General features: G+C 44.7%; 1 protein-coding gene across 18 annotated transcripts in view; it reads right to left on the minus strand.

Annotated features, from left to right (window-relative positions):
- The window catches only part of Hipk1 (homeodomain interacting protein kinase 1), a 50,987-nt gene extending 46,100 nt beyond the window's left edge, over positions 1-4,887 (minus strand). For 9 of the 18 annotated variants that reach the window (XR_010063633.1, XR_005500331.2, XM_063282287.1 and 6 more), the window contains exon 1: positions 4,681-4,887. Coding sequence is in view for 7 of the 18 variants with exons in the window: in XM_063282287.1 (XP_063138357.1) it covers positions 4,681-4,729 (49 nt within the window). In the remaining 11 variants the exon portion in view is untranslated. Of the gene's footprint in view, positions 1-3,799; positions 3,985-4,194; positions 4,548-4,680 lie in introns of those variants that run through there. The other 9 variants (XM_008761420.4, XM_039102788.1, XM_063282289.1 and 6 more) reach the window with 7 other exon arrangements.
- Between the last annotated feature and the right edge of the window lie 8,276 nt (positions 4,888-13,163).

Genomic DNA, 13,163 nt, shown 5'->3' on the forward strand with positions numbered 1-13,163 from the left:
AACTAGACTTAAACCCTGAAGAGCAGCATTTGTATAACAGGTTTGCCACCCTTGCAGTACCCCCCTCCTTCATGTGGGCCTGCGTGTTACCAGCGAGTTTCCCGACTGGTATTGCAAACTGGGCGTGGAGAGGTGGCATCAGCTGCCAGGAGAGCATCTATAGCTCTGTGTACCTTCAGCCATTTAAAAAGTGCTCTGATGGTTCTGTAAACCGACTAAAGGATGCTTTCCTTCCAGGCAAGGTGGTTTCCCAAGTTTCAATACCTGCTTAGACTGGTTCTGCATAACAAATATATAGCAATAAAAGAAGAGTATTAGGAGAAGGTATTATTTTACTATGTATATAAGATACGGTCAACAATGTTTATAAAGTTTGAAATAAAATGATACCACTAAGAGTTTCCAGCCTAAGAGCAAAATCAAATTAACAAGTAGAGATTGCTATAAAACACAAATAATACCAAGTGAGAGCCCTGTTCAGATCAGCCAGCAAAGATCTAAAGGAAGCATGGCTTAAATGAGGTAACAATGGTTTGGCAGATGGAGGAACACCCAGGATCTTCAAAAAAAAAAATGAGGTGAATTTTGCCAGACTGCAGGGGATATGGAAAATGAGTGACTGTGTAGAGGAAAGAAATGTATTTGACTGGAGAAAAAGTAGAAGAAAAAAAAAAAAAAAAAAAACAAAACCATACTGGACTTTTATAGCTACTTTTAAAAGAGTCTTAAATCCCTAATTCTAAAGTGGAAAAAAGGAAAACTCAAAAATACCAAATTAGTTTTACCCAGAGCTAATGAACAAAATGCTGGCTCCTTTCACTAAGTAACAAAGAAAATATAGAACCAGGTGCCTTTAAAGAATCCAAAGGTGTGGGGGGGCTGGAGAGATGGCTCAGCGGTTAAGAGCACTGCTCTTCCAGAGGTCCTGAGTTCAATTCCCAGCACCCACATGATGGCTCACAACCATTTGTGATGGGATCTGGCACCCTCTTCTGGTGTGTCTGAAGACAGCTACAATGTTCTCAAATAAGAATCCAAAGGTATGGGGTTGGGGATTTGGCTCAATGGTAGAGCGCTTGCCTAGGAAGCGCAAGGTCCTGGGTTCGGTCCCCAGCCCCGGAAAAAAAAAAAAAAAAAAGAATCCAAAGGTACCCTCAATATCCACAGTTCCCATAGAAGGCTCAAGTGATATGGCACCCAAAAGAAAACAAGATAAAATGAAATGAAACTATAAAAGGCACTAGAGGACCAGCAAAATGGCTCATTGGATAAAGGCACTTGCTGCTAAACCTAAAAGAATGAGTTTATCCCCTGGACCCACATTAGAGAAAACCAGTTCCTGCAATTTTCCTAAACACACACACACACACACACACACACACACACACACACACACACTGTAATACACTACTAAGAAATATATTATGCTGCATATACTAGCTGAATTTCTACAACTAAAAAAAGACAAAATCAAAACCAAAAATAGACCCATACCAGGCACCATGGAGTTTCAGTAAAGCTGAGGGGGGACCACCCCTTCAGCTCAGGAGTGAGGCCAAGCCTGGTCAACAGAGCATTAGCCTGTGTTCTTCACAACAAATAACAAAAAGAAATCAAATTAAGTGTTAGTTCAGGGAAATGATTTGAATAATTTGTGTCCAAAATGGCATGAATTGTAAGAGAAGAAACTGGCTAGGAAGTAGTAGGGGGAAGGCCTGTAACAAAAACACAGATTGTTGTCACAGTCAAAAAAGGACAGTTGACAGACCAGGCTGCTCAGGCTTACAAAATTATTCAAATTGCAAAAGAACCAATTAAAATACAAAAGTAACAAGCTGCACAAGTTCCAAGTGTAAGAAGTTCACAGGCAGGTTTGGCTCACTGATCTCTACCAACAAACCACCAATAGTTCCGTGCTTATAAAAACAAAAACAAAGAAGGAAAGAATTGTTTTCCGGAGAAATGTGAACTCTGACTTTTTTTTTTCAGGAGGAAGATCTGGTTTGATTTTAAATCTCATTACCGATCAGCTTGCTCTAAAATCTGTAAAACACAATATCCAGAGATCAGCTGATCAGGAGGCTATCACAAACGACCTGGCAACCAGAGCCAACATTTTTGTCTGCTGCTTTACCGGTTTGGCAGCCTCTAGCTTCAATCTCAAAAACTTTACCAAAATATCCTTCAAGCCAAGAAGAGTATCTCTTTTTTTTTGGGGGGGGGGTCAGGGGGTTGGTTGGTTTGATTTTTTTTTTGAGACAGGGTTTCTCGGTGTAGCCCTAGCTGTTCTGGAACTTGCTCTGTAGACCCAGACTGGCCTTGAACTCAGATCCTCCTGCCTCTGCCTCCTAAGTGCTGGGATTAAATGCTTGTGATGACAAGAAAAGTATCTAAAAGCCTCCATCATATTGCAACACAGAATCCTGAGAAAATTACATGCAAAAGACTCAAAATAACAAGCAGATTAAGAATGATTAGGTAAAATGAGTTGTTAGGTTTTTAAATGTTTTGCAGGAAGCTTTAGGCTTTTAAGTAGCCAAAAAAAAAAAAAAAAAAAAAAGGCAATGGTTTGCATTCTCTATAATCTTAGGGAAAAAAAAAAAACAAAACCTACAGACCATGAATCAAAAATAGCTTTACACAAGCAAGAGCAAAATTGTAGGTTTTGCTGAGGCCATCCGCCACTTAATTTAACCCCACTCCATCTAGAGCAGGAAGCCGCGCTGCTGTTTTCATCAGTTACTAGGAAACAAGATAAAGGGCGGATTGGGGCAACCGAGTCTACACTTGAAACTAGTATGTGGCAGCATTACACTACTGAGAATTCTCAAAGTGTCACTAAAGAGACATCTTATCTACAACTGAGTCACTGGTTATGTAGAAAAAAAGATTTACTTACTGGAGCTTGCCCCCACCCCCCCTTTCCCGCTTCCCGTCCCAGTAGCCATCCCCGAACAGGAAAGAAAACGCGCCCAGCATAAACACACAGGCCATTGCTCACGGTTCGTCACCACAACAAACTGGAGGCTAGACCAACGCTCCAGGAGACCAAGTTTCAGGTCTCGGTTGCCAAACACAAAAGGGGGACTCTGCCCTACAGAACTGTTTATAGTGTGGGTCCTAAGCAAAGACTTTTGGTTGTCTCCATCTTTTCTTTTAATGTTTTGGATTTTGTTGTTCTTGGCTTTTAAAGTAACGACGGGCTGCAAAAGTTTCCCTTTGAAAAAAGACCTCTAGCTTTGCCTTGCAGAGATAAACATATAGGTGGACTTGTCCCCACATAGCCTTACCACCATCACAAATTATATACTCAAAGATTACAGAACACGAACCAAGAGAACAGAAAAGCTTCCATACCAACCCGACCAAAACGATTTTCTCTAGATGCGGTTTCACAGTTCCCAAAGGCACAAATACGCCCGAACTACAGCTACAGGCAGTGGGGTGACATGCACACGCATAAGCTTTACACAGAGAACCTGCCACCGCAGCCTGCGGTTGGGATGGAGACCCGTACGATGGGGAGATGCCAGACGGACCCTGTCACCTGGGGACAACAGCAGGATCGGGAGGGAAAGGCAGGAGGCAGGGGGAGTTGCCCATTTTCCCCGGCACGCAGTCTTGTCCGGCCGCTCGCGGCCAGGCAGCAGGACGGGGCGCCCAGGGCCGCGCAGGGCCTGGCCAGAGAGGCGCCCCGCGCAAGCCGGCTACCCCAGGGAGTCCGCGGCTCTCCCCGTCCCACCTCGGGGGACCGATCCCCGCAGTCCACGGCCCCAGCCCCTCGCCGAGCCAGACTCACCGCCGGTGTGTGTAGTTCTCAGCCTCGAGTCGGGGCCGCCGCGAGGAGGCGGCGGAGGAGAGGCGATCCGGGGCCCCGCCGCCGGGTCATCATACCCCCCGCACGAGCCGGCCCGGGCCCCGGCCCCCGCCCCCCGGAGCCGTCCCCGCGCCCGTCCTGCGGCCGGAGTCTCGCCAGCCTCCCGCCTGCCCTGCCACCCGGCCCCTTCCCGCTGCCGCCTCAGCGCCGAGCGCTCCCGCCTCGGCCTCCCCTGCGGTCCGGGGCCACGGCCCGGCCCTTCGCTCCGCAGCCGCCGTTGTCACCAGACCCGACAAGTGGAACCCCGAGCAACTGCCTTCATCCCGACGGCCCCGCCTCGCCGGAACCATTCAGCCACCTAGCGCCATGACACCTACTGAGGCGGAAGTGCGGAGGAGCGGGAGGGCTGTGATCACTGCATCTTGCGGCCGGCCGCGGGTGTGGGTGGGCCTCCGTTGGGAGCCAGCGTGGACAGTGTGTGGGGACCGGTTTCCCAGTCCTCTCCGCACAGCAGCCTCCGAGGTGGTTTAACTGGCGTTTGGTGGCGGTCGGGTTTCTCGCAGTTAGATGTCATCTCAGCTAGTGTGACATCACCCCAAACCAGTGTGATCCCCCCCCAACACCCCAATCACATCCCAGCGATTGGGCAGCGCAGGGAGACATTGACTGGAGATGACCCTGAGGGTGAAGAATTATCTCGGTTTATACTCCAACTGTTTGCTGCGATGTCGATTTCATGGCAACATAAGAAATTTAGATGCTTCCGTATGCTCAAGCGCTCCCGTCGTGGAATCTGTTAGAAAATAAAATAACTTAACTGAACTCACCTACTCGATGCATGCAGTAAACAAAAATTTTCCTACCTCCACAGAGGGTAGAAAGGCGGTGGATTCCGGAAAGGGCTCTGGGCATAATGTTCTAAGAAAATTGACACAGAAAACTAGGTTATCTTAGTAGACAGTTGCCAACTCAGCCTCAAGAGATTCTGTGGGGCTTGATATGCCTTCCGCTGTGTAAAATGTTGGTTCTTAAAATGAGGACCAGTTTTAGAGAGTAAGGTGTGGTGGTATAGCCCTTTAATCCCAGAATTCCGGAGGCAGAATTCTTGTGAGTTCAAGGCCAGCTTGGTCTACACAGTGAGGGCCTGGCTTAAAGAAAAAGGAGGAGATGGAGAATGAAAGAATTCATGTGTCCCATCTTACAGGTACTAAAGTCAGGAGCAGTCTGAACCCCAAAAATGACTCTCTACCACCATGGATTTTTTTTTTTTTTTTTTTTTTTTTACCTGTGTCCTGTGAACAGGAATCAGATAGATCTAGAACAGGCCTTTCTACCGGTTATATTGTTTAGACCTCACTCATACCTCCTTGATTTCTTTGGATCTTCACCTAACAAAATGTTTTCTAGACTATCCTATAATACCTTTTAAGGAAAGTCGTTTGAGTTTCTCCTCTTACCATTGGGAATGGGGAAGTTCATTTCCCTGGAGAGCCAAGATTAACAAAATGTTCAATCCCACAGGACAGATTCGTTTGCATATTTTCACAGAAACTTCCTTCTTGACTGTTTAGAGAACATAAAGTCCCCATGTTGGGCTGGCCCTAGAAATATTAAGACACTGAATGAGCATGCCTGCTTGGTTGGCCAGAAACCCAAGGCCTCATTTTGAACAGATCCTGCTTAACAAGCAAGCTTTAGTTGTGAATTACTCATTTTTCTCTATCTCACCAGAACTCTACGACTGGCTTTTAATTTACTCTAAGGTTAAGTCCCTTTTGTGTTTAAAAAATCTCAGATTTTACATGCCATGAGCCTTTCCTGACTGACTCCTGCATTCTCATTGGCACTGTCACCTGTCTGTTTATTTGAACCTTTCTTTTCTTCACCTAATTTCTCTCTATTTTCCTTGTTCTTAACTCAGTTTTTCAATCTGTCTCAGTCTTCGGGGAACTTTCTTTTTTCTTTTTCTTTCTTTCTTTTTTTTTTTTTTTTTTTTCCGGAGCTGGGGACCAAACCCAGGGTCTTGCGCTTAGGCAAGCGCTCGACCACTGAGCTAAATCCCCAACCCCTTTGGGAAACTTTTGAAATTCTAGTATTTTTCCTCACTAATGCCACTCACTCATTCATCCAACAACCTGCTTTATGCCAGATACCCTGGATACCAGTTCAGATCAAAGATGAGTAAGATACGGTCTTTTCCCTCCTAGAGGGAAAAGTGAAGAAAAATGACACACAGATATACATGACTTGAATAATAGAGTCAGAGAAGACCATCAGAGAAGAAAATATCTAAGCATGTTTCAGTCAACAAAGCTTCAAAGTTTAGTGTAGCTACGGTCTGTTTTCCATCCAACAAATTATACAATATCTCCCGTGTGAGGGAGATTGCTGGAAATTAAAGAGGAAACAGCACAGCCTGTACACTAAAGGGACTAACTGGATATGGAACTGGTAAGGCAAGTAGACTCGGATTTTGAAAAGTGGAGGCTTGATCAGAGGAGCAGTATGTGGTGTGAGGTGGAGTGGGGGAAAGACTGCAGAAAGGAGTAGAACAAGTGTTTCTTCCCAGACAGGAATGGAGCAGCTGGAGGAGTGGGGCTAAAGTGGAGTAAAACCTGTAGTCAGTGCTTCAGGTACAAAGTTACTTCCAGTCAGACCTGGTGGCACAGGCCTGTAATCTCAGCACTTAGGAGGTAGCTTTAGGAAGATCTGGAGTTCAAGCTACTTGAGACCTAATCTCAAAAACTAACACTCTTTTGTCTTGTGTTGTTTTTTAAAAGTCACTTCCCAGGAAGCAGAGACAAGATAATCTCTGTGGATTTGAGCTAAGCCTGGTCTACACAGAAAGTTCAAAGTCAGCTAGAGCTCAAGGTGAGATCCAGTCTCAAAAGAGCACTCAGAGAACTTTGACTTCTATTCTGAGTGATACCTTTAGAGCATTTCAGCAGAGAACCAGTGTGATCTGAAGTAAGCCGAGCCTGATGCAGGGACTGGACCGTGTGTTTGGGGAGCAGACAGGAGCAAGGGTGGAAGCAGGGTGAGCGCTTAGGAGAGGACTGCTGTGGCTTAGTGAAGACACAAGGTTTCTTGGACAAGGGTGGTAGCGGTGAACTGGTAAGAGCAGGAAGATTTAAGATTGCCTCCAAGTAGAGCTCACAGAATTTTCTGGCTGTGTGGGTAGGAAAGGAAATGGAAGAGAAAGGACTAAATTCTTGCCTGATGGCTGGCACGCACCTTTAATGTTGGCACCCAGGATGAAAAGGTGGGTGATCTCTGTTGAGCTGAAGGCAAGCCTGATTTACATAACATGTTTGAGGCTACCGGATTATACAGAGAGACTCATTGAAAATAATATGAAAACAGCACAGCAACAATTCAATGAATTCTAGGGTAGAAAGATGGCAATCTATGGTTAAGAGCACTTGCTTTTGCAGAGGACACAGAATCAGTTCCCAGAACCACATGGGAACTCACAATCATCTGTAACTCCAGTTTCAGGGGCTCTATTGCCCTCTACTGCTCCCCATCTGGCACCAAGCATAAATACATGCTGCAAAAAAACACATTTTTTTAAAAATTTATACTATTTTACGTATTTATTTACTTTTTTTTTTGGAAAGATTTGTACTCCAGACTGGCTTAGAATTCACAGAGATCCTCATGTCTCTGTTTCCTGAAGACAGGGATTAAAGGCATACACCACCTTGCCTGGACTAAAAACAATAAACAAACAAACAAAGTGAAAGAATGAGAAATGGACTCCATTAGAGAAGCATAATGAGACTGGTCAGCAGTGTGGAAGGCCATTTTAATGTGTGATTATGACATTAACTGGCCTTGATAGCACAAGCCTGGAATCCCAGACTCAGGGTCTAAGGAAGGAGGATCATGAGTTTGAGACAAGCCTAAACTGCCTGATGAGATTCTGTATCAAGGCAGACACAGAAAGCTGGAGAGATGGCTCAGCAGAGGACTGGGTTTGATTTCAAGAATTCACATGGTGGCTCACAACATGAGACTCCAGTTCCAGGAGTTCCAAAGCTACCTTCTGGTCTCTGAGGGCACCAGCACATATGTTGGGGCACAGGCATATATATGTTAAGGCAAAATACCCACACATATAAATATAACAAATTTTAAAAATTAAGAAAAGACTAAAGAAAGGAAGGAAAGTGAGAGACAGGAAGGAGGGAGGAAGAAAAAAAAGGTAGGAGGGAAAGAAGGAAGGAAGGAGAGGAGAAAGAAAGGCTTTTTTGAGGCTAGCTATGGTGGTACCCAGTTGTAACCTAAGCACTCAGTTGTCTGAGGCAGAAAGATAGCAAGTTCAGAGACACATGGCAAGATTTGTTGTGTGTCCCTGTATACATACATTTGTTTAATATCAGGTATTTTCCTCAATTTCTTGCCATCTTATTTTTGAGACAGGATTTTTCACTGAACTTGGAACTAGACTGGATGGCCAGCAAGTCTTGAGATCTGTCTGTCTCCACCTTCCTGGTACTGGGATTACAAGCACATGTTACCACATTCTATCATGCTTGGGTACTGGAGTTCTAAACTCAGGGTTCATGTCTAGGACTTCACTGACCGAGCCATTTCCCAAGACCTTGTTTTAAAATAAAAATAGCTTGGATAAGTTATTTCTCCAAAAAGATCCGGGTACTCCAGTGAAGGCAGAGTAGATGGTATGATTTGTCCAGATGTAGTGTCTTTTTCAAGGGAAGGGTATTTTTATAAGAGGAACCAAGGGAATGGCGTAATCCTGATATATCATGGGATACAGTCAAGTAAAGACAGGAATTGAGGCTTTCAGTAGAGTTATGAGAGTAAAACATTGACCATGCAGGTACTTGAGCAGATCAACTGGGAGAAAAAAAAGGTTTCAAGTTGAAGTTCCAGGTACAGACCAATTCCTGTTAATGACAGGGTGGTGAAGAGAGATAAGAGCTTTAGAGAAGAAGTCAAGGAACCTGAGCATTCACAGCACTAGCGTCATCCAGAATGATGAGCGCTATGAAGAAAAAAGGTCTGAGTCAGTGAGTCAGGTCATAATAAGCAAGGAGAGGCAAGGATGGTCATCTAGCCAGAAGGCAGCCACTCGAAGAAGATATATAAAGGTGGAAGTCAGGAAGCAGCAAGGGACGCTCTGGGGAGAGAAAAGTGGTTCCTACATTTTGTGAGAGACAGGTAAGGGTAAGATTGGCCTTCATGTAGGTCAGGCTGGCCTCAAACCTAGGATGTGGCTGAGGATGACCTTGAATTCTTGATCCCATTGCTTCTGCCTCTCAAGTGCTGGAATCAAAGAATGTTCTACCACATCTGGCAAAATGGCGTGTCTTTGAAAGGCTGGACTGAAAGCAGTGTGCTCAGAGAGAGTCCTGCAATTTAGGTACAGGAGGTAAATGAGATTATAAGATACTGAAGACACAGAAAAATCCACTTCTCAGAGTAAGACCTGAGAGTCTGGTGAAAGAAGGGATAGGTGAGGATAAGACCTTAAAGACTTGGGTTTCTGGGTGGCTGTTTATAAGTTGGGCTGGAAAGTACAGAAGTATTTAATTCTGCCATACTTTGGATGAGAGTGGGCAACCATACTTATTTCTATTTTTCAAGGATATTGCTTGAGTGTCATGGCTTGGTATTCTTGATTTCCTCCTAAGGCTTCATGTGTTGCAAGAGCTTGAGTCATAAGGCTTGGAATAAGCTCTGAGGAACACAGAAAGAGGGACCAAGGACATATGGAAATTAAAAGCAGCTTTGATGGTGCCACAAGCTAAAGTCTGTGGTGATACTAGTTGTGTAGCTTCGGTGAGTGGTGGCACCATCCTCATGTAGGAGTTAGAAAAAGAAAACCAGAACTGATTCAAAGCTAATAATTTACAAAGATGATAAAGACCCTATAATAAAATTCTAAAGGCCTTAGAGCCATATTAAGCATCCCTGTTCTAAAATGTTCATCCCGGCCTGCTCTGCTCTGGGTTACTCTAGACTTGGGGTCTCTCTCCGACCTACCATTGTTCTGTTTGCTCCTGGCTTTGTCTGAGGATTTTCCAGTTAAACTTACTCACCATATTAACACTGAAATCGTTCCAATCCTTTTCTACTTGGACAAATGAATCCTTGACTGCTTTAGGTAACAGCCCCACTGGTTATAATGACTAACCTAAATGCAGTCAGATATGTTCTATTATTGAAAGAGATTCAATAAACTGTCCAGAAAAGGAAACAAGGTCAAGATTTGGTGAAACTCTTGTGATCTAGTGGACCATGGATATGTTTAGAGACAAGAAAGCAGGGGCTAGACATGGCTCAGCTGTTATGAGCATTTGCCTCCCTTCCAGGAGACTCCAGTCCATCTCCAGAGCCTTTGTTCTGCAACTCACAACTCCCTGTAACCCCAGTTCTAGAGAGGTCAATGCCTCTGGCCTCTGTAAGTACTCATGTGTCCACATACTGAAAAATAAACATAATTTAAAATAATAAAGAAAACACAGTCAAACACAAATGAGAGTGAAGTTAGAGGGGGATTACTAGTAATAGTGTGGTCGAGAGGCAACTAAACCATTCTGAGAACCCCTCGTAGGCAGTGTAGACTCTGATGACAAGGATAACTAAGAGAAGCACAATCAGTGCAGGTGGGATGCCCTAGGGAAGAGAGAGAGAAAGCACCAGGAACTCCTGACAAAGAAGTTTCTGTGGGGTTCTTTGGGAGACGAGCAATGAACAGACAACTCAGTGGTAGCAGCAAAAAACATGCATGTGGATTCTCACACAGAACTACAAGAGCCATGTGTGGTGGTGCACACCTTTAGTCCCAGTGCTATGGAGGCTGATTGAGGCAGGTGGATCTCAGAGGCCACCCTTGTGTCCCAGGACAGTCAGGGCTATAGAGAGAAACACTGACTTGAAAAAACCAACCAACTAAACAAACAAAAACCCAAAAAACCAACCAACCAACCAACCAACAAACCTATAAACCTCATCAAGAGTGCAAAAAGTAGGGCTAGAGGGTTGGCTCAAAGGTTAAAAGCACTTGCATTTCTCACAAAGGACCCAGATTCAATTCCCAGCACCCACAGGGAGGTTCACCTCTTCTTCAGTGTAATGGTTTGTATATACTTGGCCCAGAGAGTGGCACTATTAGAAGGTGTGCCCCTGTTGGAGTGGGTGTGTCACTGTGGTAATGGGCTTAAGACCTTCACCACCCTAGCTGCCTGGAAGTCAGTCAGTCTTCCACTAGCAGTCTTCAGATGAAGATGTAGAACTCTCAGCTCTGCCTGCACCATCGTCTGCTTAGATGTTGCCATGCTCCTGCCTTGATGATAATGGACTGAACCTCTGAACCTGTAAGCCAGCCCCAATTAAATGTTGTCCTTTATAAGACTTGCCATGGTCGGGGTTGGGGATTTAGCTCAGTGGTAGAGCACTTGCCTAGGAAGCGCAAGGCCCTGGGTTCGGTCCCCAGCTCCGAAAAAAAGAACCAAAAAAAAAAAAAAAAAAAAAAAAAAGACTTGCCATGGTCATGGTGTCTCTTCACAGCAGTAAAACCCTAAGACAGAAATTAGAACCAGGGATTCAGGTATTGCTGTGATAGGCCTGACCTTGGTTTTGTTTGGAAGATTTTGGATTTGGGGACTTTGGATTTGGAAAGCCATGGAATGTTTTAAGTGGGGATTAATGAGCTATCCTAGTAGGAATATGGAAGGCTTCGTTGCTGTGAGTGATTTGAACTGGGCAGACCCAGCCCAAGAGATTTCAGTGGAGAAAAACTTTAGCATGTAGCCTAGAGACTGCTTTTGTGGTATTTTGGTTAAGAATGTGACTACTTTTTGTCCTTGTCTGAAGAGTCTGCCTGAGGAGACTCAGATTAATTGCACTGACAAAGGAAATCTCAGAAATGCCCATCATAGATTTTGTTATGTGGTTGAGTCTCATGAAGAGCATTTTAAACAAGCAGAGCAAGCAGAGAAAGGAAAAATAAAATGTGGTTTGAGAATTAAAGGGGCACCAGGAAGTGAAATGGAGCTGAATCCTGTGTCAAGGAGATAGCAGATTGAGGGATTTAGCTTCCCAGCTAAATTTAGATCCAGGCATGGTGGAACATGACTTTAATCCCAGCATTACAGGAGACAGAGCCATGCAGATCTCTGAATTCAACCTACAGATCAAAATCCAGGACAGCTGAGTTTAGACAGTGAAGGAGTTAGAAAATAGGAAGCTAGTGATAATGTAATAGAACAAGGGGCTGTGTTCCAGTCCCAGAGAGTAGCAGAACACAGAAGCTTCCACCATGTGGTTCTGGCTTTAGAGTGAAAAAAGCTACTACCGGGACAATTGATGCTGGTCAGCTGGAGCTTAGAAATTAGTGGTCATTAAGAAGAGACCAGCATCACTGAGGTGAAATCCTCTGGGAAGTGTTTTCTGAAAGCACAAAAAGCTGTGTTCCAGAGAGAGCCAAGGTTGTAATTCGTGCTGCAGCTGTACTTGGTAAGGTGTAAGAGTTACCCAGGTGGTACTGGTTTTGAAGGCATGAAGGGGTCATGAAGAGCAGCTGAGGCTTGGCACTGTGAGAGGCCATGGAAGGCCATTGGTGAAGGTGCAGCCTTAGTTGCAGTTGACTGCCTAGGATTAAAGGGGTCATGCAAAGAATTTGAGGCTTGGAACCAAGAAGAGAGCCTATGAGAGGCTATTGGTGAAGCCTAGTTGCAACAGAAGACCCTAGTGTATTGAAGATGCCAGTGCGATGGAATGATCACCCAGAACAGCAGCAGCAGTGGAGTGGATCAACCTGAGCTTAGAGTGCTACAAAGGGCAGAGCTAGAGAAGTGACATCAGTCCTTTGGAGAAGCCCAGATTATGTGTGGATTCCAGACATTGAAACAAGAAGCTGTAACACTGAAGTTGCCTTGGAGATTCCAAGATGTTTGAGATGCCAGAGCCCTGGGCTATCTGCTGAGGAAAGCTGCTAACAGTGAGTGGACCCACCCCAGGAGAAAGAAGTTTGTTGCAGTCAACAAAGATAAAAAAGGAACTGGAGATCTGAAGGCCACTTTGACATCAGCCATGGAGATGCAGAGTTTGGAGTTTGCTGGTTTCCTGTCTTGCCCTGGGGATTACAGTTAAGTGATTGGATGAATCTCAGAAGAGACTTTGAACTTTGAATTTTTAACATTGTGGAGACTGCTATAGACAATGAGGACTTTTAAAGTTGGACTAAATGTATTTTGCATTATGCTATGTTTAGGTATGACCCCCATAGACTCATATGTTTGGACAAGCCTATGGGAACCAGGGAGGAGAATGTAATGTTGTATATACTCGGCCCCAGGTGTGCCCCTGTTGGAGT

Source organism: Rattus norvegicus, chromosome 2 (assembly GCF_036323735.1).
Source record: "Rattus norvegicus strain BN/NHsdMcwi chromosome 2, GRCr8, whole genome shotgun sequence".
NCBI classification, from domain to species: domain Eukaryota; kingdom Metazoa; phylum Chordata; class Mammalia; order Rodentia; family Muridae; genus Rattus; species Rattus norvegicus.